Source organism: Mauremys reevesii, linkage group 2, assembly GCF_016161935.1.
Source record: "Mauremys reevesii isolate NIE-2019 linkage group 2, ASM1616193v1, whole genome shotgun sequence".
NCBI lineage: Eukaryota > Metazoa > Chordata > Testudines > Geoemydidae > Mauremys > Mauremys reevesii.
In genome coordinates this window covers 49,326,345-49,354,254 of record NC_052624.1, presented here as the reverse complement: position 1 = coordinate 49,354,254, position 27,910 = coordinate 49,326,345, and the positions used below count along the sequence as shown (strand labels likewise).

General features: G+C 40.2%; 1 protein-coding gene across 1 annotated transcript in view; it reads left to right on the top strand.

Moving 5' to 3' along the window:
* Positions 1 to 11,690, top strand: part of COL28A1 (collagen type XXVIII alpha 1 chain) — a 113,201-nt gene extending 101,511 nt beyond the window's left edge. Inside the window, exons 33-36 of the mRNA XM_039521098.1 lie at positions 1,234 to 1,424; positions 6,720 to 6,969; positions 7,840 to 8,016; positions 8,944 to 11,690. Coding sequence (XP_039377032.1) covers positions 1,234 to 1,424; positions 6,720 to 6,969; positions 7,840 to 8,012 — 614 coding nt within the window. The 3' untranslated portion in view covers positions 8,013 to 8,016; positions 8,944 to 11,690. The remainder of the gene's footprint in view (positions 1 to 1,233; positions 1,425 to 6,719; positions 6,970 to 7,839; positions 8,017 to 8,943) is intronic.
* The last annotated feature ends 16,220 nt before the right edge of the window (positions 11,691 to 27,910 follow it).

Here is a 27,910-nt window from a genome sequence, read left to right as displayed (position 1 = left end):
CTTTCCAGGTTCTCTCACCTGAGAGAACCTTCACCAGTATTGTTCCCTCCCTTGTCTCTTTCACACTGGGAAAAAGGACCTCCCAGCAGGCCTGGCTTTCAGGTTTGTAGTCACCATGTCCCAGAGGAGCTATAATCTGCAGAAAGCCTTTTTTCTAAACTAAAATTTCTAAAGGACTGTGCTAGGCCTGTATCCTGCCTTAAAGTGCCAGCATGCCCTGTTACAAACTCATAAGATTGAGATTTTTCTATGGCAAATTAAAACATTATGGCCCAGATCCACCGAGGTAGACTACTAACTTCCATTGATCTCAATGGAAATTAGAAGCCTAAATACCTTCGTGGATCTGGGCCTAAATCTTTTTTCCAACTCCACTGGCAATATTTACATCAGAGTATATAGGTCCAGAGATGATACCACCTACTCAGTTAGACCCTGAACCTGTAATGAAGTCTGCCTGCACAGACATCTTGGCAGAACTGGAACTTCACTGAGTAAGTGGTAACATCACTCTTATACTCTGATGCAGATTATGGCCAGCAGTGACTCAGTGGGGCTCCGTGTGGGCTCAGGGGCCAGCCCATGAAACGTTCATAGTGGGATTGGGACCTTAACGACAGATTCAGCCACTTTCTCTAGTCACCTGTCCCTGTGCTCTTTAGATACTAATAAAGCCCAATATATTAGTTCCATTCAGTCATTAATTCGGAGATATCACTGATATGTGAAGCAACAAAAATAAATAGATTTGAGAATACTCATTTTATATTAGTTCTTTTTCAGATAATTTTGTGATCTACTTTTCAAGTAATTCTCTAAGAGGACTTAATTTTTCAATACATTTCCCCTGTATTAATTAATTCACTGTGTTTCAGAGGTAAATACATCTAGGATATACTATATGTAGCAGCTTTCAAGACAAACGGGTGACTGCCAACCAGATGTACAGACACTAGAACGAAGGTTTTCAAACTGGGGTCATGAACAGGTGTCAAAACCACGCTGCTCTTTCCATATTGCTAAATGGGAGAGGGATCCCAGACAGATACGAAGGGTTTTCTGGGGGAAGGCAGTTAAAGGGTGGAAAAGGTTGAGAACCACTGCACCGGATTATAGACTTTTCTTTGTTCATGTGTATGATCACTTTAGAGCAACTCTGGCAATTGTTCCACTTATGCACTGAATTTCCTGTCAGAATCAGAGTAAAATGTGGATTTCTGTTAATTTTTTCAGCTCTTGAGAATAATCTCTTCCAACAAATCTGTGAGAATGACTCCAGCTCATATATCACTAGAGTCCTCAGTTCATCTTCAACTCCTCACCCTGGATTTGAAACACCCAACAAACGTAATATTGATCAGTTGGGTAAAACTCAGACTCCAGAACTTTATGTCCCTCCACCTACACAAGAAACTACCAATTTTGTAAGTAAAGTATAATTATTACTAATCTTTAAAAAGAACTATGCCTGTATTTACATAAAAACATAATTTCTTACATTGTTTATCATCCTTGTAAGATGCAACATGATCAAATCATGAATTCTTTCAATAGACAGAAGCAAGATCTGGACAAAGGATATTTAAAGTGAGATCTGGAATTTAATTGCTAATTATTTGGTAAACTGCTGGTTTTTAAAGAAGTAGATGTGAGAGTTTTAGAATCAAATGGAGATCTGTAAAATATATATTATGCCAAGGGTTTTCAAACTTTTCATAGTATGGACACATCTTAAAGTGAGCTTTGTGGGTACCTCTCCTTGCATTCACAATTGTACAAATCACCACCCCTTTGTGAATGCAACTAGAACAATTTCTTACATGGAAAAGTACTATTAGGAAATATGTAAGAAAAGAAAATATATGTAGCAAAGTGCACATGACCGCTATGAATGTACAGAACAAGAAATTCACTCTGAAAGCAACATTTTAAAGGGGCTTCAATCTGGCCTCTATTTTTACCCCTGCAGGTGAGTTGCACCCAGTTTACATGCCTAATTATGCAATAGAAGACATTTTTATGTGGAAAATATGGTAATTGCCTGTGCAAACATGTTGTGAAGGCACAGTTTTGTGCAATTAGAATGAAATCCCACATGTTGAAAATTAGATTCTGTAATCTCTGAGGAATAATTCCAGGATAAACATCTTAACACACTTAAAGCCACCTTCTCCAAACAAGGACACTCCACTGAGAAGTGGATTGCATCATGGAACAGCCCACCCAAATACCCCAAGAGAACCTGCTTCAAGACAGAAATAAACCCCACTCAGACCCACCCACTTAGTTTTCACCTACCATCCCATACTGGAACCATACAGGGTATCAAACAACCCATACTTGATGGGGCCCCCATTCTGAAAGAAATCTTTGCTGAACCCCCACTTCAGGCCTTCAAACAACCTTCCAACCTCTCCAAGCTCATCATCAGAAGCAAGTTCCCCACAGATCAGGATACATCAATTCAAAGTGGCACCAGAGCCTGCCAGAGCAACAGATGCAAAACCTGCAGACATATATCCACTGCTACAATGACCATCACTCCCCACAACACACCTTTCAAGATATATGGGTCCTACACATGCCTATCACAACATGTGGTGGACCTCATCCAGTGCACTAAACACTTGATTTAAGGTTTATTACAATAATCTGTACCCATCAACCCTGTCTTTTTGCCCTATGACTGCAGAGGTGTTAATGGGCTACTCTACCTTGAATGGTCCCTTACAATATGTGCCAACTACTTATGCTAAACAACCTATTCTACCTTGCATTTTGCTGTGATGCTGGGATTACCTTTCCCAGGCCTGAAGAAGAGCTCTGTGTGGCTTGAAAGCTTGTTTCTCTCACCAACAGAGGTTGGTCCATTAAGCGATATTACCTTACCCACCTAGTCTCTATAATATCCTATAGGATATTTTCAGTTGATACCAGATCACTCAATTTTCAAGTGTTGCTGGCTCTTCCTTTCTTTCTGCATCTATTATGGACATCCAAGAGTGGGTGCAGGGTTGTTTTTTGTAAAACTATTTTAACAGTTAAAATATTACAAATTCTAGTGATATTTTCCATTCTAAGGAATATCTGTTCAAACCAACGATATGTTACCCAATAGCAGAAAAGTTTTTTTGGGTGGGGGAGGGGCTGTCAAGCAATTAAAAAAATTAATTGCGCGATTAATCGCACTGTTAAACAATAATAGAATACCATTTATTTTAAATATTTTGGATGTTTTCTACATTTTTAAATATATTGATTTCAATTATAACAGAATACGAAGTGTACAGTTCTCACTCTATGTTTATTTTTTATTACAAATATTTGCACTGTAAAAAACAAAAGAAATAGTATTTTTCAATTCAACTAATACAAGTACTATAGTGCAATCTCCTTGTCGTGAAAGTTGAATTTACAAATGTAGAATTATGTACAAAAATATAACTGCATTCAAAAATAAAACTATGTAAAACTTCAGAGCCTATAAGTCCATTCAGTCCTATTTCTTGTTAGGCCAATCGCTCAGACAAACAAGTTTGTTTACATTTGCAGGAGATAATGCTGCCCACTTCTTGTTCACAATGTCACCTGAAACTGAGAACAGGTGTTCTCATGGCACTGTTGTAGCTGATGTTGCAAGATATTTATATGCCATATGCAGTAAAGATTCATATGTCTCTTCATGCTTCAACCACCATTCCAGAGGACATGTGTCCATGCTGATGATCCTGAATCCTGCTCAATAACAATCCAAAGCAGTGTGGACTGATGCCTGTTCATTTGCATCATCTGAGTCAGATGCCACAGCAAAAGGTTGATTTTCTTTTTTGGTGGTTCGGGTTCTATAGTTTCCACATTGGAGTGTTGCTCTTTTAAGACTTCTGAAAGCTTGCTCCATATCTTGTCCCTCTCAGATTTTGGAAGGCACCTCAGATTCTTAAACCTTGGGTCAAGTGGTGTAGCTATCTTTAGAAATCTCACATTGGTACCTTCTTTGTGTTTTGTCAAATCTGCAGTGAAAATGTTCTTAAAATGAACATGTGCTGAGTGATCATCTGAGACTGCTATAACATGAAATATATGGCAGAATACAGGTAAAACAGAGTGGGAGTCATACAATTCTCCCCCAAGGAGTTCAGTCACAAATTTAATTAACACATTATTTTTTTAACTAGCATCATCTGCATGGAAGCATGTCCTCTGGAACGGTGGCCGAAGCCTGAAGGAGCATATGAATGGTTAGCATATCTGGCACATAAATACCTTCAATGCCGGCTACAAAAGTCCTGTGTGAATGCTTGTTCTCACTCTATGATGAGATTTTAAATAAGAAGTGGGCAGCATTATCTCACGTAACTATAAACACACGTGTTTGTCTTAGCGATTGGTTAAATAAGAAGTAGGACTGAGTGGACTTATAGGCTCTAAAGTTCTGCATTGTTTTGTTTTTGAGTGCAGTTATGTAACAAAAAAAATTTTAAGTTGCACTTTCACAATAAAGAGATTGCACTACAGTACTTGTATGAGGTGAATTGAAAAATACTGTTTCTTTTGTTTATCATTTTTACAGTGTAAATATTTGTAATAAAAATAATAATATAAAGTGAGATGTGTACACTTTGTATTCTGTGTTGTAATTGAAATCAATATATTTGAAAGTGTAGAAAAACATCCAAAATATTTAATAAATTTCAGTTTGTATTCTATTGTTTCACAATGTGATTAAAACCGTGATTAATCACAATTTTTTAAATCGCGATTAATTTTTGAGTTAATTGTGTGAGTTAACTGCATTTAATCGACAGCCCTAGTTTTTTTTTTAAAAGTTAATAATTTTTTTAAAACTGAACAACAGTTTTTAATGGTCTGGTCTCTTCACTGTGTTGAGGCCCAGCCTTGTGCACTGGATCACACACAATATGGGTTTGGAGCAGAGGCTGCTCTACCTATAGGCAATCTAGGCACTTACCTAGGGCAGCAGATTTATGGGCAGTGGTCTAGAGTGGCAAATTTGGCCTGGCAACCCCTCTGTCATGAGTAAATCTGAGGGCTTGTCAACACTTAAAAGATTTCCCTGAGGGGCCACGGGCCAAAGGTTGCCGATCCCTGATTTAGACGAATAGCGGAATAACATATATATGCTGTTTTTGCTTTAGTCTCTGGGCAAATCATGCCTCTAGTTACACCTAGTGTTGCATGGGTGAAACTGAGGGCAGAATTTGGCCTTATGTAGGCAAAATAGTTGGAAGCACAGTGTTGAGCTCATTAGTGAATTGGCTGTTTATGGGATCACGTACTACATGTGATTTATTGTTAATTATTTTTACCTCTAAATGACCAGGTGCTCATTACTGTGGATTTGGATGATCATATCAATAGCTAAATCTTTACAGCTCCTAACTCCCATCAAAATAAATATGGCCATTTAAAGAGCTTGAGCTGAAACACAAATAAAAGTTTGCAGCTTGAGGAGGCTTCTTCGGACTGTGTCCGCATGCTTAAATGTTTCCCACTGTTACAGCTATTGAGTCACAATGAGCAGGATTTTTCCTGGACTGGCCCTGGATTCTGGTTGCTTGTAAACAGGGGGCTGCAGAACACAGTGTCCAGTTATAAGAATGACAAATCAGCTCACCGGTATCCAATATTATTTCACATTAATCTATAACACGACATTCTTTACGTTGCTGTTTGAAGTGCTGAAGTCTGTAATATTATTTCTTTTAAAAGAGCATGTACATAGTTTCATAAATCAAAAGCAATGCATTATTTATAGATTTGGAGTTCAGATAATTCAGAGAACGCTCTCCATTCTGTGATCTGTAATTCCATTGTTTCTAAACCTTGGAGTCATTTTTAAAATTTGGGGTTAGGTTAATAATCTGCAGAGCTTTACAGGTTTTAGGAAGAGGGGTTATTTTGTCCAAAAAAATCTACATATTTCTATTTCCCTAATGAACAATTCACTATCAATTGTAGATTTCTTTTCAAATTCTGATATTTGATCATCTGTATTACTTCTTAATATGATCCTGTTAACCATTCAAAATCCTGACTATCAGCAGCCGGGAGATGAGACGATCCCACGTGACCGTGAATGAGAGGAGAAATGTCCACAAGCCAATCTGTGTATTAAGATATGGTCTGCCCAATTTAAATGTTTATCGCCTTCTGCTCTAGCAGTCTCTTAGGGGCTACTTTCTTACTTCCTAAAAGTATCTCTGAAGAGGCAGAATGCATGCATATCCCCATGCAGCAAATAGGGTGCCATCCATCTCATTGCCTAGATTCAGGATCTAAAATGTCACATAATCTCTTGGACTACATACTAGAAATTATGACGCATTTCACAGATTCATTTTGCCCTTTGGCCCCTCATATCCCTGACTTTATTTACTTTGCCAACAAAAAGGTTCCTGCGGCATTGATTAACTAGAATTAGGTTTGACATAGCCTGTGACTGAATTAAGTGGAAAGCACTATACTGCCTTCTCAGTCCATCAGCACTGAAGAAGTTCTAAAAACATATTTAGTAAAAATAGCAACAGAGAGATGTGGAGGTTCACAATTAATTAGAGAGGCATGAACTTGCCGACCAGTACAGATAAATAGCGCATGAGAAAATACTATTAGCTTCCTATATCATCTCAATTTTTCTCTTGGTATGCAAGTCTAAGTAGAATTTTACCATTAATGTAAAACTTTGAATCCTTTTGCAGCTGAGCCCTCCAGAGACTGACAGAGAGACAGAGCTGTTGTCTTCCTCACTGGATTATACTGCTAGCACACCTTTTCAATGGAACATTCCTGATAGTCACACACAACCAGTGACCTCTTCTCTTGATGGCAGACCTGATGACTTGGAAACTAGAGCTCCTCGTCTAGATATTCCTCTGCCATTCGGTACAATCACAGATGTAGAATGGCCTTCAACAGTTTTGCAGCCTCAAGTAATAGCAACTAGAAAAGGTAAGGAGCAAATGTTGCTGCTAGAATTTGGAAAGAACAAAGATCTCGTTCTTGTCTTGTTACTGTTGGTTTTTGTTTTACAGTAGGTGTTTGTTTGGGTTTTTTTAAGGACTTCATTCTTTTCCTCCTAAATGCTGACTACTTTTCACAACACTTTGAATACAAGCTATTTTAAATTTGTTATGGTGGCAAATGCAGAGAGTATAAGGAGGCAGAGTGAACAAGTCGTTTTCATGCTTGGGGACTTGAGTTCAAATCATTTAGCCTAGAAAGAGAAAAAATGTAATAGCTTGATACACAACTGAGAACAATTAACAAACTCTGCTCAAGCGAGCCTGAGGCCTGGAGATGTAGCAGATATTTCTAGTCAAGGACGAATGGCATTCACAATATTTCAGGAGACTTGCCTCCACTATTTTTTAGTCTAGGCAGTGTTAACAAACCTTAATATTTGCTAGACACTAAATTCACCAGATTATATCGGGGACAAAATAAAGCATCTATAAATTGGGAGTTAAATATTTGCAAACCACTAATTATTTTTATCCTACTGGTTGCTATTGCTTGGCAATGACATTTTCTAGAATAAGAACCCAATTCTGGCACCTCAACACTGATTTAGGTTCCAAAATAGGGATTTAAGCACCCAAATTTGAAAACGGAGCCACTAGTCCATATATCTTTCAATCCATTCACATACCTTCCACTGATGTCAATGGGAATTTGATTGAGGACTGTATATGAACCCAAGAGATCAAGTGGGTGGAACAGGAGATGGGTTTTATTTACTGAAGAAAGTTCTTTTATAAAGTTCAATTTAACACAATAATGAAGAAAAACCCCAGCTAACTTAACTTGATGTGTTTTCAGATCCTAGATGCTTGGAGCCTATGAAACCAGGAGACTGTCGAGATTATCTGGTGAAGTGGTATTATGACAAGGATGCCAATTCTTGTGCCCGGTTTTGGTATGGAGGTTGTAGTGGCACCAGAAATAGGTTTGATACAGAAAAAGAATGTCAGAAAACCTGTATTCATGGATGAACAAGTAAGTCACATCTATGTACATCCTTACAAATTTAATTGTGCAGCATATTGAATGCAGGGACCAGAGGTATTCAACTCTTCAATTGGTCTCCCAAGTATAACTGTCTAAAGGGATGCAAAACCTGATTTATAGAAGTACTACACTAATTATGTTGTTATGTTGCCATATGGAATATTTCCCAGATATTGTTTCACATGTGCCTCCCTGGACAAAGAGATATAATTCCTAGCCCTTAGGTAGCATTTTTCATCCATAAATCTTAAAGCGCTTTACAACAGGTCAGTAAGCATTATTATCACCATTTGACTGATGGGAAATGGAGGCTCAGTGATGTTACATAATTTACTTGGGGGCATAAGTGGGAATATTGGACTGCCTATAGTAGGATGACCAGACAGCAAATGTGAAAAATCAAGACGGGGGTGGGGGGTAATAGCAGCCTATATAAGAAAAAGACACAAAAATCAGGACTGTCCTTATAAAATTGGAACACCTGGTTATCCTAGCCTAAAGTCTGAAACTTCCAAAGAAAAAATATTGTATTGTCTCATAGCTATAGCTCTCTCTCTAATAGCTACCTCTATATAGATTGATGTTTTAGATATCTCCTTTATGACCAACACATTTTTTTAAAAATTAAGGTTTTGCTGTAAGTGGCAAAAGTGTTTACAGTTAAACAACCAGAGCTGTGGATACATAATATTAATTAGGTGATATAGAATCTAACCCAGCAACATCTGAACCATTATCTCTGGTATCAGAATCAGCTCCCTTATTTTTGCTTGTGTGTCTAGGAAAGTTTCTACTCATCTAAATCACAGAAAATATATTGCATTTGATCTTTTGTTTAAAAAGGTGACTTTAAACTGCAGCAATTGCATTCCTCAAAGCTCTATAATAATCAAATTATTTTTTATTTCCTTCTAGAAACTGTCAGTTGGGATTGGTGAAGCTGAATGTTTCTGGCGTGTGTACAGGAATGAACACAGGAGAAGAATCCAAAATGATGTGCCAATATGAACACTACTAGTGTACCTTTTAGTGCTTGTCACAATATGACATTCACAATAACTAGAGTGTAGATACACTCATGTATAGCATATGTTATCTAGATCATCACAGTTATGATGCATACAAAGGAATATATCTTTTCCCTCCAACTTTGTTGTTTTAATATAGTACTGTATATGACACACATCATTCCAATTTTAGGATTAAGATGTCAAACATTTTGATACTCAGCAATTAACAATAAAGGCTTCAATCTATTTGAAAAATATAATGTGCTACAGTTTTAAACAGAAATTAGTGGTGCCTGAAATTGTTTCTCTTGTTACAGCACTTAAAGCAGGAAATGAAAATTTGCCATTTATGAGTATCCCTTGGGGATTTAAATACCATGGATATAAGTGAATTAGTGTTTTCTTCTGTTGAAGCAGGTTTGGATTTAACACTAGAATAATTTTGTCAGTTAGAAAGGTAAGCCCTGTCAATTCCTTTTATTATATAGTTATGGTAAAAGCTATGAGAGTCTTCAACTTTTAGGCTATTCAACATATTTTGATTTCTCAGGGCCCCTGTATAATAGAATGAAACAAAAAACCATATACACTACAGTTAAATAAAATAAATTATGTTGCAATTAAAAGGGAAAAGCACTGAAAGATGTACAGAAATCTTTATTTCTATTATACTACTTTTTCCTTTCAGACCCAACCCTACCTGAAGGCACTGTATAAGCTAAAACTGAAGAGCTTCTGATTAAATTAGTATAAAGTAGTCTTGCATTGTTATTTGTTTGGAAATACAATACTTATGCCTGCATAGGTGCTCATGCCAATCTTTTACATTATGATCATTATGATTAGATGGAAGATAAAATAGTTGCTTACACAGTTTTAAGTTCCTCTTACTTAACTCTTAAGGACATCACTGAAAGAAATGCTGGAGTGTGTGATTTTTCCAAAGGACTAGTGATTTTGTGTGCCCAACCTGAGACACCTAAAACAAGGCATAATTTTCAGAGAAAGGGCGCTCACCCATTTCTGAAAACGCGTCCCTGGTAACATGTTTCAAGTTGGATATCCAAAAGGAGGCAGCCCAAATCACTAGTCACTTCTCAAAATATTGGCCTGTATGTATAGAACTAATATTAGCTAATGATGACTTCATCCTGAAAAATTAGGGATTTAGTGTCTGGTTAGAATGCAAAAGTCAAAAATGAGGAGAGTTCCAGGGAAACATTGAGCTTCACAGTGTTGCTTGCTTAAATACCAGGGGTTCAAAGATTTAGAACAAAATCAAGCTGTTAAAAGCTCAAATACTATTTTCTTTCACAATAAAAAAAAAAGGTAAATCCTCTTCACTTCTTATTTCAAAATATATTGGAATTTATTAACAAGGCCACCGAAAATCTGCTGTTCTTTTGGCCATAGCAACAGACGCACTGCGAATGATATGGAAAAACTCTTGTGGAACCTAAGATTTTACTGGCTCACCACAGGATATACATGACCTCTTAGCAGGGCACAATTACACATTCATTCTAATAATTCAAGACAGAACTCTTTATTTTACATGTAATCTCCTCAAGTACCACCAGATGGGGCAACTATAAATTTTTTTTTTTACAAAGTCTCTCATAGCAAGAATAAAGACAAAGGACAAGAAATTCTCTCTACTGGATGGGAATTCTATAGAGCAAGGCAAAGAGTAGCAATTCAGATACAGATCAGGTGGAAGAGACACTAAGGACGCTTCAGTCACTGCCACAATGGTATGCACATGGAACCCAGCCCGTTCAGATATTGCTTTAGAGATGTGTGTGAAAACAAAGCAATGCTCACACAAGCTCTATTTGAAGCAAACAGCCTTTTATTTTACATTCTGAAAAACACCAAGTGGGCAGCATCTTGTCTGCTTCACATGAAACAGGCTCTCCCAGGCTCTTTCACATATGTTATGAATGTTATTAAAAATAAGTTATATTTTGGTAATTTCAAGTCGACTAGTGTTCACATCACAAAACCAATGAACTGTTACTACTCTGATGTATTAAAATGTATCTGTGATGTTTTAAAATCCTGATTCCCATTAAACTGAAACCTAAATGCTAATATGTTGCCTACATTATATAATGTGGATAATACTTCATACATTGTTATATAAGTCCACATTTATATTTCATAATGGAGTATATTTCAGACTGGAAGAGACCTCTGGCAAAGTATAATTGGAGAAATAGAAATAAATATTTTCTGCTAATGAGGAAGACACTTACCGTCCCCTTCCAAATAAGTCTTTGTAGAAATACTGGAAAAAAAAGTCAAGTACTTCTTACAATTTAGTTTTAAAATATGATTGTCAATTAGCCAACAATTTTAGAGCAAATCTATTATAACATTAACATTTTTGTCAGAAAACAAATGTATACTAGGTCTACAGTGAATCATATACATACGTATTCTATCTTGTTGCCAAATACAGAACACTACTATTTATCATTTGTATCTTACACTATGTTCTACTTTTTGAAGACCAGTTTTTTTGCAGTACAGGCAATCAGATACCATTTTATTGCTGTTGTTACATATTCTAACTTTTAAGTATCATCATTCAGAAAAATTCCAGAATGATAAATATCAACTAGGGTGTTTTACTGCCAAATAAAATATACAAATACACACTAAACTGATTTTGTCACATACCTTAAGATTGATTGCTTTTTCTAATTTCTGTGTAATATTTTTTGCTTATAAAAGTCATGGACAAATAACACTGACTAGATCCAAGCACAAGGTGGCCAGGTGACATTCTGTCTTTCCCACTTTCTACTAATGAAACTTATTCTTAACCACAACATCTCTGAAACTGCTCTCGGACAGAGACTTTAAATCATGCAGGTTTAGGAGGTGGACCAATGTCATTTCATGACATGAAGCAGAATTTGAATTGGTGTGTTTTACACTTCCAAACACATTCTAAAAGTACAAGTAAAACCTGATTTTCCAAACTCTATTTGAATCTCCATGGTGTCTGCAATTCATATTGTCCAATGTAGTGGGGTATACAAACCCCTTTACAGGGCAATAAGGGGTTAAGGAGCTGCTCTGGACTCAGCCAGCCCTGCCCCCCTATACCTGCAAGAGAAACAGGTAGTTAAAAGGAAGCAGAACAGCTCACTTGTGGGCAGGCCAGGGAAGAGAAAGGACCCTTACTCTGCAGATCCTGAGGAAAGGGCTGAGGGAAGCCAAGATCTCTGCCAGGAACAACTGCCTGAAGGGCCCTCCATGAGGGAAGGGAGGATCTGCTTCTGTTGTACCTGGAAAGGGAGGCATTTCCCCCTTTTGCACACTAACTCACTTCCCTTGTGTTAATTCCTCTTGTTTTGTTTATGGCTAGCCCAGAAGGGGAGAGACTTGGAACTGACCTGGCCAAAGGGCCAAGTCACAGGAGGAGGCAGCCGCTTCCCTCAGAACAGCCATGCCATGCCTGGCCATGAGGAGGTGCCAAGCAGTGACCTCCTCCACAGCCTCCTGTGATAGACTGTGAACTATGGACAATAGCAGGATGGCCCAGGGAAAGCAGCCTTAGGGCGCTTCTGAGTGCTAGATTTCTGGTAGTCCTCACAGGGACCTGGGCCAGAGCCTGGTGGAGTGATAGGGCCTGGGCTCTCTACCTATTCTGCGTTTTGAAGGGCCTAACTCCCTGACCACTAGGTGACACTCCTTATGAGTGCCAACCATCACAGACCTGGAACAGAAACCAACCAAATACATCTCATATAGGAGCCACTAAAAAAAGAATTTGAACAACTAGCAAAAGACTTAAAAAGTTACAGCAAAAAAAGTTTTAGGTACATCAGAAACAGGAAGCCTGCTAAACAACTAGTGGGGCCACTGGATGATCGAGATGCTAAAGGAGCACTCAAGGAAGATAAGGCCATTGTGTAGAAACTAAATTAATTATTTGCATCGGTCTTCACAGCTGAGAATCTGAGGGATTCCCAAACCTGAGCCATTCTTTTTAGGTGACAAATCTGAGGAACTGTCCCAGATTGAAGTGTCATTAGAGGAGGTTGTGGAACAAATAGATAAATTAAAAAGCAATAAATCACCTGGACCAGATGATATTCACACAATAGTTGAAGGAACTCAAATGTGAAATTGCAGAACTAATAACTGTGCCATGTAACCTATCATTTAAATCAGCTTCTGTACCAGGTGACTGTAGGATAGCTAATGTGATGCCAATTTTTAAAAACAGTTCCAGAGGTGATCCCAGCAATTACAGGCTGGGAAGCCTAACTTCGGTACCAGGCAAACTGGTTGAAACTATAGTAAAGAACAGAATTATCAAACACCTACATGAACACAATTTGTTGGGGGAAGAGTCAACATAGTTTTTGTAAAGGGAAATCATGCCTCAATATATTAGAATTCTTTGAGGGGTTCAACAAGCATGTGCACAAGGGGGATCCAGTGGATATAGTGTACTTAGATTTTCAGAAAGCCTTTGACAAGGTCCTTCACCAAAGGCTCTTAAGCAAAGTAAGCTGCCATGGTGGAATAAGGGGAAAGGTCTTCTCATGGATCAATAATTGGTTAAGAGTAGGGCTGTCAAGTGATTAAAAAAAAATAATTTATTTAAATATTTTTGGATGTTTTATATATTTTCAAATATATTGATTTCAATTACAACAGAATATAAAGTGCACGGTGCTCACTTTATATTTATTTTTTATTACAAATATTTGCACTGTAAAAAAACAAAAGAAATAGTATGTTTCATTTCTCCTAATACAAGTACTGTAGTGCAATCTCTTTATCACAAAGGTAGACTTATAAATGTAGAATTATGTACAAAAAATAACTGCATTCAAAAAATAAAACAATATAAAACTTTGGAGCCTAAAAGTCCACTCAGACCTACTTCAGCCAATTGCTCAGACAATTGGTTACAATTTGCAGGAGATAATGCTGCCCATTTCTTGTTTACAATGTCACTGTCATAAACAGATAGTTAAGGGTTAATGTCTCTTTTACCTGTAAAGGGTTAAGAAGCTCAGTAAACCTGGCTGACACCTAACCAGAGGACCAATGAAGGGACAAGATATTTTCAAATCTTGTTGGAGGGAAGTCTTTGTTTGTGTTCTTTGTTTGGGGGTTGTTTGCTCTCAGGTCATGAGAGGGACCAGACGTCCATCCAGGCTCTCCAAATCTTTCTGAATCAGTCTCATGTTTTAATTTTGTAAGTACCCAGCCAGGAAAGCGTGTAGTCTTATGTTTGTTTTCTCAACCTGTAAATGTTTCTTTTGCTGGAAGGATTTTTTACCTCTGTTTGCTGTAACTTTGAAACTTAGAAGGGGGGAGGGAGTCCCTCTAGGTTATATGAACTGAATACCCTGTAAACATTTTTTCATCCTGATTTTACAGAGATAAATTTTACTTTTTACTTTTTCTTTAATTAAAAGCTTTCTTTTTAAGAACCTGATTGATTTTTCTTTGTTTTAAGATCCAGGAAATTGGGTCTGGACTCACCAGGAATTGGTGGGGGGGGGAAGAAGGGGGGATAGTGAATTCCTCCTTGTTTTTTTTAAGATCCAAGGAGTTGGGATCAGTGTAGCCCCTCAGGGTAACCAAGGGAGGGAAAGTCTGGGAGGGGAAAGGTGGGGGAATGGTTTATTTCCCCTTGCGTTAAGACCCAAGGGGTTTGGGTCTTGGGTTCCCCAGGGAAGGTTTGGGGGGAATGGAAAGTGTACCAAAACACTATATTTTTGGTTGGTGGCAGTGCTATCAGATCTAAGCTAGGAATTAAGCTTAGAAGGGTACATGCAGGTCCCCACCTTTTGGACGCTAAAGTTCAGAGTGGGGAACAAACCTATGACAGTCACCTAAAAGTGAGAACAAGCATTAGCATGGCACTGTTGTAGCCGACGTTGCAAGATATTTATGTGACATATGCGCTAAAGATTCATATAATACTTAGTCCTACCTTGACTGCAGAGCACTGGACTAGATGACCTCTTGAGGTCCCTTCCAGTTCTATGATTCTATGTCCCTTCATGCTTCAACCACCATTCCAGAGGACATGCGTCCATAATGATGATGGGTTACTCTTAATAATGATCAGAAGCAGAGCGGACTAATGCACGTTCATGTTCATCATCAGAGTCAGATGCCACCAGCATCTGACATTTTTGGTGGTTCAGGTTCTGTAGTTTCCACATTGGAGGGTTGCTCTTTTAAGTGTTCTGAAAGCATGCTCCATACCTCGTCCCTCTGAGGTTTTGGATGACACTTCAGATTCTTAAACCTTGTGTCAAGTGCTGTAGCTATTTTTAGAAATCTCCCATTGGTACCTTCTTTATGTTTTGACAAATCTGCAGTGAAAGTGTTCTTAAAACGAACATGTGCTGGGTCATCATCAGAGACTTCTATAATATGAAATATATGGCAGAATGCAGGTAAAACAGAGCAGGAGACATACAAGGCTCCCATAAGGAGTTCAGTCACAAATGTAATTAATGCATTATTTTTTTAATGAGCATCATCAGCTTGGAAGCATGTCCTCTGGAATGGTGGCTGAAGCATGAAGGAGCATACAAATGTTTAGCATATCTGACACGTAAATGCCTTGCAACACCGGCTACAAAAGTGCCATGCGAATGCCTGTTCTCACCTTCAGGTGACACTGTAAATAAGAAGCAGGCAGCAGTATCTCCCATCAATGTAAACAAGCTTTTTTTTGTCTTAGTGGTTGGCTGAACAAGAAGTAGTACTTAGTGGACTTGTAGGCTCTAAAGTTTTACATTGTTTTGTTTTTTAGTGTAATTATGTAACAAAAAAATCTACATTTGTAAGTGTAGCCCTTCTGCCCCTCTGAGTTGGCAGCATCAAGGGCCGGGTTCAGTATCCAGGGGTTCCGTTTCAATAACACAATGCAAAACCGGCTCGAGCACCCACCCAGTGACCTGGGACAATTACATACCACCCCCCCAGGTGCCTCTAGGAGGCAATACTTCCCCACTCGCAAGCACAGAATCTCAGTGTAGCAACATCCTTTTAATAAAGGAGGGAAACAATGCAGCATCACGTTGAAGAAACACCACAAACCGGATTATAACACAAACCATAAGCAACAAAAACCCACCTCCAAGTATGTTTGGCAATGTCCTTTCCCCCTTAAGGTCTTAAGTCCAATCACCCCAAAGTCCAACAACCCGAACGTCTCTGGTCAGTGCCACCCCAGAATTCAAAAGTTTATCTGCAGAGTTTTACCCCCCCCCACCGCAGCATGGGTGGAAATGGGGGGGCACACACAAGGTGTTAAGGGGCACCTTACGTGAGCCAGGGCCAACTGCTCCGCCTCTCCGTGGAGTTCTGCTGCAGCCTTCCCCATGACTAGCTCCACTACACCAGCTATGCTGCTTCTCCAGCCAACCTGTGAGCCACTCCAGCCGTCCCCGCAAACTGCTCCACTCTGCTCACTGTTCCATGGGCTGCTCCAACACACTGCAAACTGCTCCGCTCTGCCAGCTGCTTGACGATAGAGCTTCAGGCTCCTCCACTAGTTAACACAGCACTCAGTGATCTCAGCTCAGTAAGCTTAGCTCTTTTAGTGATTTCAGCTCTTAGTAGGGGAGCCCCAGTGCTGGTGCACTACTGGCCCAATGTGAATTCAGCTCAGCGGCCTCTAGATGGACTCCTAAGGGAATCAAAATTAGCTCTGCTCTTTAACAGTGGAGAGAAGAGGATGTGCAATAGGTGTTCCAGGCCCTCAAAAGGGGCCCATACCATAAGGTGCACACACCAGTCTCCAACTTCTCTCATTTCACTGGGTTTTGGCACCCATGTCCCTTGTCTAGCAAGTGCCACTTAACTGATGGTAAGATTCTCTGTCATAAAGCAGTCTCATAGTTCCTCATTCACATAATCAGGGTGACACCACTTTATTTCTCCTGCCCCAATAACAAAGAAATTGGGGATCCCAAAGCTGTGAAAATACCCATCCCAGGCTGCTGTGCGCTATGCTAAGTGGAGTGGGTTTGCCAATGCAAATACAAATGCCTGAAATTCCTTTCCCCACTCCTCATAATTTACCACCAGATGTAAGCAAAGTCAGGATGAGCTCTACCCTGACATCAGTTACACTTTCATGATAAAGAGATTGCATTACAGTACTTGTATGAAGTGACTTGAAAAATGTCTTATCATTTTTACTGTGCAAAATATTTGTAATAAAAATAATATAAAGTGAACACTGTACACTTTGTATTCTGTGTTGTAATAGAAATGAATATATTTGAAAATGAAGGAAAACATCCAAAAATATTTAATACATTTCAGTTGGTATTCTATTGTCTAATTCTGCAGACACTTGCTATCAGGTATTGAGCTACTACTAAGAGCTGGATTTCAGCTGGACTACTCCACATTAAGATACAACTGGGATGGTATCTATAGGTAGGAAAATAATATTCATAGCCAACACAACTTTTGAATAAACTATTTGACTTTTTGAAAATTTTGACTACTGTTTAACATTATGAGAACACCTGAATGCCCCAAATACAACTTGTGACACTTTTCAACTATAGTCACAAATATTTATAATTCTTTGCCCAGCTCTAACTACAAAGGAAGCTTGGGGAAGCTGGAAGGGAAAGGGACATTCAATTCTTTTTCTATCATCTTTAATTATACAAACCTGAGTTCCTGCATCTTTGAAACGATTATTCAACCTTCTGCTTTGCTGAAAGAAGCAATGGAATTCTGGGCATATGGTAACAGTGTGAGGAGGCCTTGATGTCATTTTAGAGGCATCTCTAGGGCCTAACAATTTAGGTGGAATATAGGGTGGCACAGAATTTACCTGTGGAGGATATACCATTCTGTTCCTGCCTTACACAAATTTATAATTTAGAGCTCTAGGGCCAAGATCTTAAACTAGTCTGAAATCAGTGGGGTTACCAACTGTTACTCTATTTTACATCAGGTGAGGATCTGTCTACTCACATTGGTGGTACATTTCAAGCTGCATTTTATCCATTCATTATCCCTTCTTTTACAATATAAAACACCCAATCCTGTATCTGTTAGAGACTAAAATTTATTTGAGCATAAGCTTTCGTGGGCTACAGCCCACTTCATTGGATGCATGCAGTGGAAAATACAGTGGGAAGATAGATATATATACACAGAGAACATGAAACAATGGGTGTGTGTGTGTATATATTATATACATATATATATATATATATATATATATATATACACACACACACACACACACACACTGTTTCATGTTCTCTGTGTATATATATCTCTATCTATGCCCTGGTCTCTGCCAGCACTGAGCAGCCTAAGGGGCCATATTAAAGGAGTTGCAGGAACCAGAGATAGTCAGTTGCTTGCTGGAGCCAGAGGAGTGTATCTGGTGCTCCTGACTGGTCAAAGGGGACTGCAGCACCACAGACAGCTCAGTGCTGGCAGAGACCAGGGCAGTGAGGAAGAGCCCCTGGCTGGCTGCTGGTCCTGAACTTAGATGAGCCCTGAGGTAAGGGTGAAGCTTTGGCAAAGGCTGGGGCTGTGAGGAAGTGGACCAGGGAATTGAAAGCAGTGTCGTTAAAGGGACATGATGGCAGAGACTGCTATTCTTAGAGTCCCTGGATTTGGGACCAGGAGTAGTGGGTGATCCTGGCTCTCCCACCGCCACCCCATAGGCTACTGGCCTACAATCAGACAGCGAGAAATCCCCAGAAGGGAAACTAAACTACTCAGTGGCCTGGCTGGGGCCAGAGTAGACCAAAGGGCCAAAACCATTGCCTCCAGGGATGAAGCTCTGGTGGTTATGGCCTGATGCCAGGGCTGGGACTATTAAAAGACCTCAGACACATATGACCAGAAAGGGGCACTTGCAAGAAGTGGGTGCCACAATGTTACAAGAACTCTGCCAATACTGTATGTCTCCATTCATGTTAAAAAGATGGCTCCCAACCGGAGTTATGAATGTTAGACTATATAGACTTTTGTGTACATCTATGTAACCTCTTTTGGCAAGTTTTCTTTATGCAATGAGCTTCCTGTGAGAATCCTTAGCAAAATACATAGATTTTTAGGTATTGCAACATTCCAGTCCCTTAGTGGATCTAGCTCTCGCTCTCTTGGGGAAGGAAGTTACACTTGGCACAGGTGAGGCTGAGGCCCCATCCTTTTAAAGGCCAGGTCAGTATGTGACATGCATTAGTTTTGGGAGTCCGGTTTGTTCACTTTTCTGAGGCCCACCGTTATGCAGTGAATATGCAGGTGTGGAGCAATGTGGCCTTTAAACCTATAATTAAGAAATACTTGCTGTTCGCATTCTTGTATGATAGGGCACTTCCATTAGTGTTGATTTACTCTCTCTGGTGTTTCGGGTTGTTCAGCCACAAGTAACTTTATCCTAAAAATAGTCTAGAGAAAAAGGAAAAACCTGTTTTTATAGCTTTGCTTTATGGCTTCTAACACCTCACACAACACTTCTTTTGATCCTGAATAGAGACATTTATTAAAATAAAGACTAAGCATACTATCCTCCAAGCATGATCAGTATAAAAATCTTTTACTTTTAAAATATAAGGCAAAAATGTAGTGATGTGTCCTAACAATAAATTAAAATTTATTTATTTTTCATCAATATTGGGATCTATCTCAATATAATTGTTGGCCATTAGAAATTACAAGATTCTCCAGATGACAAGCTTTAGATATGGTAGTCACCCATTTATAACCAAAAATGCTGGAAAGCCTGCATTATGTAAAGTAGTTTAATGTTAGATTATTTTTATTGTGTTTTGAATCTTAACATTCCTCCCATCCTCATCCTGCAACATTCTGGGGAATTCATAATGCTTCTTGCAGGATGTGTGGCATTTCAAGATGCTCAGACAATATGGCTGCTATAGTTTTGCCCTGCTTTAAATGTCACATCACACCGATTTATTTCTAGTCATGTGTCAGAATTTTAAGATGAGATGACCTTTGCAGCACATCGGAAGTAACACTAATGGAGGAAATTTTCCATTCCTGTCTTACAAATAGCTAAAGCTGAAAACAGAATGTCATGGCTCTATAAATCTGTTAGATGAGTTACATAGATATTTGATATAAGATCCTCTGTAGCAAGGTGGGATGTTTCATAATATGATATAAACTGGCATGGAAAACAGATGCGTGTAGCTAATGTTTAGGGTTTTTTTAAAGCTATTTAGAGCTCCCTGATTTACATTGGGTATTTTCTTTGGGTTACTTGTTCAGCTAACAACATTAGAAATTAAATGGTTATACCTAGGGTGACCAGACAGCAAATGTGAAAAATCAGGACGGGGGTGGGGGGTAATAGGAGCCTAAATAAGAAAAAGACCCAAAAAATCAGGACATCTGGTCACCCTAGTTATACCACTGGTCACATGGGGACTTAGGTCATCTTAAAGACATTACTCAGGGGTGTGGATTTTTCACACTCCCTCAGTGATATAGCTGAGTCAATCTAATTTTCTAGTGTAGACCAGCCCTAAGAGTATGCTCCTGTGATGGCAGCTCTGTTTGGTAGTTAGATTCATTCAACCCATTCAGCCTGGTCTACATTAGATCTGTTTAACTGTCAGTGTGAAAAATCCACAAACGTTTTCACTGGAAACTTAAAAACTATTTTTTATTCCAAATCAGAATGAAAACATTGCAAAATATTAACATATCCTCATTTAAAAAAACAAACAGGAATAAGTGATGCTTTAAATTTATACTGTTAGAGCACTTGAAGTAGCAACTGAAAAATTACCAAGTAACAATTTATCGTCCCTTGGGAATTTCAATTCTGGGGATACTGACTATTTTCTCCAAGTGAATCATAGTTGCTTTTGAACCCTACAGTAACTAAGTTCTGTTAATTCATTTTTATGATACAGCAATGATCTACAGGATTCAACTGCTTTAGAATGTTAGATTCAACACAGTCGTGGCCCCTTTATAAAAGAGTGAAATGAAAAGATATATATATTATATATCAGAGTGAAAAAGTTAACATGGCCAATTAAAAGGACAAAGTACTGAATGATGTACAGACATTTTAAATCCAGTTATGCTGCCTTCACCTTTTAGCTTAGCCCTACATGAAGGTACAGTATAAAAGCTAATTCTGAGGGGTACTTGACTAAAAATAACAAAAGCAACACTTATATAAACTAGTCTGGCACTCTTGTTTCTTTGAAATAAGATAGTGGCTGTATAGGCACTCATGTCAACATATCATTGGATGAGAATTGTTAGTGGAAGATAAAGTCACTTATACAACCCATAAGAACCTCAAAGCATATATTACCCAGTTTATACCAGATGTTTGCTTAATTTACTAGCAAAATGTTTTTCTTCCATTGGGAAAAAAAATTGCTAGCTGCATGTGCTGTGACTAATATTTTTCAAGATGAGTGATATTTGGTGTCTGTCTCGCCATACCTTAACGGGGCCTGATTTTCAGAATCTGAGGTTGGGCACCCACGAATCATTGCTACTCTTGAAAATTTTGGCCTGCATGATTAAAATGCATATCAAGCAGCAGCAAGTGCTGGGGGAGAAATGAGAGCCTTGGTCAGCACCTGATTAAGGTGTAGAAGTCAAACTTGAGGAGAGGGGAAACTTTGAGCTTTAAATTGTATTTAAATACAGGAGACAGACGTAGAGCCTCATCAAGCTGTTCAAAGTAGCAGCCCTGTGTTTCTTCCATGGAGTACAAAACATCCACACTTGCTGGGTGCAAAATACAATTAAGCCCATTTCTAAAGGCCACCAAAAGGTCTGCTGTTCTTCTAGCCATTATAAACAGGTGATTGCGAAGGATTTGGGTGAACTCTTGTGGGAACTAAGACTTTATTAGCTTTTAAAATAAACAAACAGACTTAGCAGGGGACCATTAGCATAGTGTTGATCCATCCACATTCAATAATCATTCAAGACAAAACCAACCATTATTTTACAAGCCTCCTTCCCCAAAAGGAGTACAAAATGGTGCAAATTAAAAGAAAACACCCTCCCAACAAAAATACAGACAAGGGTCATGAAATGTCCTTTATTAAATGGAACTTTGCAGACCACTGAAAGGCAAAGGCAATCAGTTTCATTACAGATCAGGTGGAATAGATTTTAGTAATGCTTCAGTCACTGCACATGGAGTCCAGTGTCTTTCTCTAGAGATTTGTGGAAAAAAAAAAAACCAACAAAAAACACATATGGACTATTTTAAGCAACAGCCCTCTTTTTTTTACTTTCTAAAACACAAAATAGGCAAATATTTTCTTATGGGTGACATCTGCTAAAGCTTTGCATCTCCACTTCCTCACATGAAATGGGCTGTGCAATGCCCTTTCACATACAGTGGGGATAAACGCAACAAATCACTTACATAAACACTTAAAAAATGAAAAGAGGAACAGCAGTTTGAAGACTTTTGGAAAGATTTTAAATGTTCATAAAAAGACCTAGTGTAGAGGGAGTTTAAAGGAAAACAGTTTCCTGCAAAGTACTGTCAGTGTGACAATAATCTGAAATGGACGAGACATGAAAAATTTCAGAATATTTTCCAACAACCCTCCCTCCACCCCAAAAAATGCCACCAAAATGAAAGTTTTCTTTGACAAATTTTGTTTTGGTCAAAACACCATTTATGGTCAAATGGTTTGCCTAAACATTTAACACACTCCACCAGTAAAGAAAAACACCACCCTACTTTTGCTCTTTCATACTACATGCAGCAGGTTACACTGCAATGCAGATACACTAGGGATAAAGTCCTGGCACCACAGACATCAATGGCAAAACTCCCATTGACTTCACTGGGGTCAGGACTTTACCCTATGGATAAAGAGGGGAAAAAAATCCCAATGCATAAGTTGTTGGAGTCCTGGGATGTGATGATGATGTTCGTCCATCGTTTTCGAAGACCTTGACATCTAGCAGGTTGTGAGCTGTCCACAGTGAGTCTGCAGGTGGCTGATAAGGCCAATACGGGCACAAAATGTTCTGCCACATGTCGGGCAGACATGTGTGGGCACCACTGTTACAACATTTACAGCGCTGGCTTTACGGAGTGCTCGCTTCTCTTGTGCTATAGTTATCCTTCTGGCTTCAGATGTCTGGCAGCCTTGATGGATCAGCATACGCCATGTCCATCGGTCTTGTGCCAGGGTTTCCCAGGAGGTGATGTCAATATCCAAGGACTTAAGAGAGGCTTTCAGCGTGTCTTTGTATCGCTTCTTTTGTCCCCCGTGCGATCGCTTTCCTCGAGACAGCTCACCATAAAAGAGCTGTTTGGGGATGCGGTGGTCTGGCATCCTTACAACATGGCCTGCCCAGCGTGTCCGGGCTTGCATAAGCAGAGTATAAACTGACAGCAGGCCTGCTCCGGAGAGGACTTCTGTATCTGGCACCTTATCCTGCCACCTGATCCTCAGAAGTCTGCGGAGGCAAGTCATGTGGAAGTGGTTCAGTTGCCTAGCGTGCCTCCTGTATACAGTCCAAGTCTCACTGGCATACATCAGGGTAGTTAACACTACTGCTCGGTAGACTTTAAGCTTTGTAGCAAGGCTTATTCCACGGCGGTCCCACACGTTGGTCAACAGTCTGCCAAATGCAGAACTTGCCTTAGCGATTCTGCAGTTGACCTCGATGTCAATTGTCACCGCGCGAGAAAGGGTGCTGCCAAGGTATGTAAATTGGTCCACTGCTTGCAGCTTTTGTCCCTTCACTATGATAGTGGGCTCTTGGTGTTGGGCTTTCGGAGCTGGCTGGTGCATCACTTCGGTTTTCTTTATGTTGATGAGGAGGCCGAAGTTATCGCATGCTGCTGCGAATTTATCCATGCTAGCTTGCATTTCCTGCTCTGATCCAGCATTCAGGGCACAGTCGTCAGCAAAAAGAAGGTCTCTTAGCACAGTCTCCTTTATTTTGGTGACAGCCTGGAGTCTTCGCAGGTTGAACAGTTTCCCATCAGTCCTGTATCTCAGGCTTATTCCCAAGGAACTGTTCTGAAAGGCGTCTGACAGCATAGCTGAAAAACATTATGCTGAACAGGGTCGGTGCCAACACACACCCTTGCTTGACGCCGTTTGTGACGGGAAAGGCCTCTGAAGCTTCTCCGTCGTCCAGAACACGTGGAGGTGTACAATGGACGCGTCTTTCAATTCCTGAGGAATGGACCCTTGATTCCAGAAGGACTGGAACAGCTGAGTGAGTTTGTCAACAAGCATTGCACCACCATCCTTATAGATTTCTGCTGGAATCGCATCAGATCCTGAGGCCTTGCCACTAGACAGCTGACTGATGGCCTATAGAGTTTCAGTCTCTGATGGTGGAACGTCCAGGCTGTAATTAATATCCGCCTGGGGCATTCTGTCAATCGCCTCATTATTGATGGAAGATGGGCAGTTCAGTACAGATTGGAAATCCTCAGCCCAACGCTGTAGAATCAGAGTCTTCTCAGTAATGAGAGTTACACCATCTAAGTCCAGTAGAGGGGAACTCCCTGAAGGCCGAGGTCCGTACAAGGATCTAAGGGCTTCGTAGAACTGTTTGGCATCGTTTCTATCAGCAAACTTCTGGATTTCATCTGCTTTGGCACTCAACCAGGAGTCCTGCATCTTACGAAGCTTGCTCTGTATGGTCCTGCGAATGTTGTTCAAGGCATTTTTCTTAGTTGTTGATGACGGGTCGTTCTGATGAGCACGGTGAAGGCGGTGCTTTTCAGCAAGTAAAGCCTTGATCTCTTCGTCGTTTTCATCAAACTAGTCCCGCTGTTTCCTGTGTGAGGGTCCAAGAAACTTTAGTGCAGAAAAGTGCACAAAATTTCGGAAGCATTCCCAGTTCCTCTCAACGTTTTCCTCTAATTGCAGCTCTGAGAGTTGATTGTCGAGATCTTCTACTAGTGAAGCTGCTGTGTTGGGGTTCCTCAGTTTACTGACGTTGATCTTTTTCATCACAGCTTTATTTCCCTGTGGACGTCTCTTTGGCTTGATGTGAAGGCTTAATTTAGAGATGATAAGACTATGATCAGTCCAACAGTCAGCACTTGGCATGGCCTTAGTCACCCTTACATCCCGTCTGTCTTTCCTCCGCACGATGACATAATCAATGAGATGCCAGTGCTTGGAACGTGGGTGCATCCAGGATGTCTTTTTGCGAGTGGGCAGGCGGAAGATGGTATTGGTGATGATCAGATCATGAGCCGCACATGTCTTCAATAGTAGTAGGCCATTGCTGTTGCATTTGCCGATTCCATTTTTTCCAATGACGCCATCCCAGGCAGAGTGATCGGATTCTACTCTCGCGTTAAAATCGCCAAGTAGAATCAGCCTGTCGGTGCGCTTCACAGATGAAAGTAGGGCATCACGATCTTCATAAAACTTGTCCTTTACTTCATCCGGATTCGTCATTGTGGGTGCGTAAGCGCTGATGAGTATAACTCGCTTTCCTCTCGGTAGTGAAAGATGCAGTGTCATGAGTCGATCGTTCACGCCCTTGGGAAGACTGGCAAGTTTGCGGACAAGATGATTCTTAACCGCAAAGCCAACTCCAGATTCACGACGTTCGTCACTGCTACGTCCACACCAGAAGAATGTGTAACCACCTCCTGTTTCTGTGAGCTGACCTTCGTTGGCTAGACGAGTTTCACACAGGGTCGCAATATCGATGTTAAATCTTGCGAGCTCTCTGGCGACCAGGGCTGTTCTTCTTTCTGGTCGATCTGCTGAGGGGTTGTCTTGAAGCGTGCGTACATTCCATGTACCAATAATGAGTGGTGTCACCTTGCGTTTTGTTGTTTGAAATTTTGTTATTCGACCGCATAAGATGGGATCCCCTCCAGCCGCGGTAAGCTGGCCAGGGTTCTATGAAGCAAACAATGTTTAGGGCACCTTTTCTAGCCCCTTCCTCTTACTATGGAGGTGAGCAGTGCAGTCCTAAAGAGGGCTGCTCAGTCACTCAGGTAGACGCCGAATCCAGCTGTTGCTTCGGTCAGCAAGAAGACGACCATTAGACCTGAGCCGCCTGTGTGCAGGTCCGTGGCTACAGCTCCCAGTGTATCCACACCTGCTGCTTCATCGCTCCGCCCATCGCCACAGGACTTTAAAGTTTTTACGGGAATTGGAGGGATGTCAAGACTTGCGCGTGAATTGGATTAAAGTGAGGGAGAGGTGCGCATAGTCAGCCTCACTCTCTCTTCCCAGATTCCATCTTGCTCCAATGGCAGGACAAAAGTCGAGACGGTTGGAGATGGGCTGGGCGCAGTGGTTGACCAGGGCGTCTTTCGCGTCTTGCCGTGCTCTTAGCGTACCACGTCGCTTGCAGAAACCGCCTTCATGACCGTTGGTCTTATTCCAAAAGGTCTCATCCGCTCAATCTGCCAGAGTCTGTCTTCACATGCTCGGGATAGACAAGGCCCTATCTCACTGAAGGTCTATGCCTGACGGCTACCCTCAACTTGGTTTAGCCAGCCTGTCGAAGCTGTTGCCCGGGGTGTGGCCGCTGCGCATGCTACAGCTACTAGGAGCCACAGGTGAGAGCTGAGTGGCAGGGATGTAGACAAACAAACGCAGCCTTTTCACTGAGAGGAGTCTGGAATTAACCCCATTGAACCTACCCTGAATGAATTCATATGAACTGCTGTTTGGGCTTACTAGAATTAAGGCCCCGATCATGTGAAAGCACATGCACAGACATACATATTTGCAGAGTTAAAGCTGTGCATGTCAAGTTCACACACAATGTGGAAAGCACTTGTTAAATAAAGTGGATTCTCAAAAAAGACAAAATAAATACAGCTTGCCTGTAGTGTGTGAAGCAATAACCACATTGAAGTGTCCAGCAGATTCTATTTAACACCTGGTTACAATTATCTCTGTTGCTGGGCTAAGAATACCCAAATACGCAGACAAAGTGTTCATTTGCAACCTACTGGTTACTTTCACAGAATAGGTGTGACATTTATGATGCCTCTTACCTAAGCTGTTGACTGCTCACCAGTTGATCACTCAGGACTCATGACATGACAGGTCTCAAACAAGGCTTCTTTTATGCTGCTGTTATAACCTAAATGTAAAGCTCAGCCACAGGGAAAGTCACACATCACCCTCACTAAGTTTGTAACACCATTGTCGTTCAGCTTTACTGCCACAGGACTGTTCAGTTCTTCGCACAAAAACAAGAGTGAATTGAGATATTGTCTTTAGCAACACCTGGTGCATAGCTGAAAATTAAACATACCTCCTGGAAGGATTTTACTACAAAAAGCATCCAACTCTTGCCTCAAATGAAGCTTACAGCAGAACACAGCCTGGAAACCCTGAATACAACCATTTCCCAGTGCTTAGAGGGAGTCCAACTGTGCACTTTGCCAAACTGGAGTACCAAATAATGGAAGATACAATTCTATCTTCCATTTCTGTAGTCCCCTTTCAGGCTGATCCTGAAGTGTTTTATAAACTTTACTGATCATACTAACTAATATATAATACAGACCTCTCTAGAAGTCACATGCAGCCAACTCTGATGTGAAAAGTGATTACTGCCAATGTAACATCACACACCACCACAACACATTTTTGGATAGGATAAGAGGAACTGTATTTAGCAGAGTCTATAGAAGCAATTAATTAGGTACAACACAGTTATTTAGTAGGAATATGTTCAGGCGACATGTCACACTTGCAAAAAATCTTTAATAAACAAGTGGTCAGGATTATGGTTTTCTAGCATCCCAAGACTCCACATTCCAGCAGCTTAGTGTCCCACCAACATAAGGCTGGATCAATTGTTCAGTACGGACTTAGAGTGGTGAATACCACCTACTAACTCATGCTACAGCACCT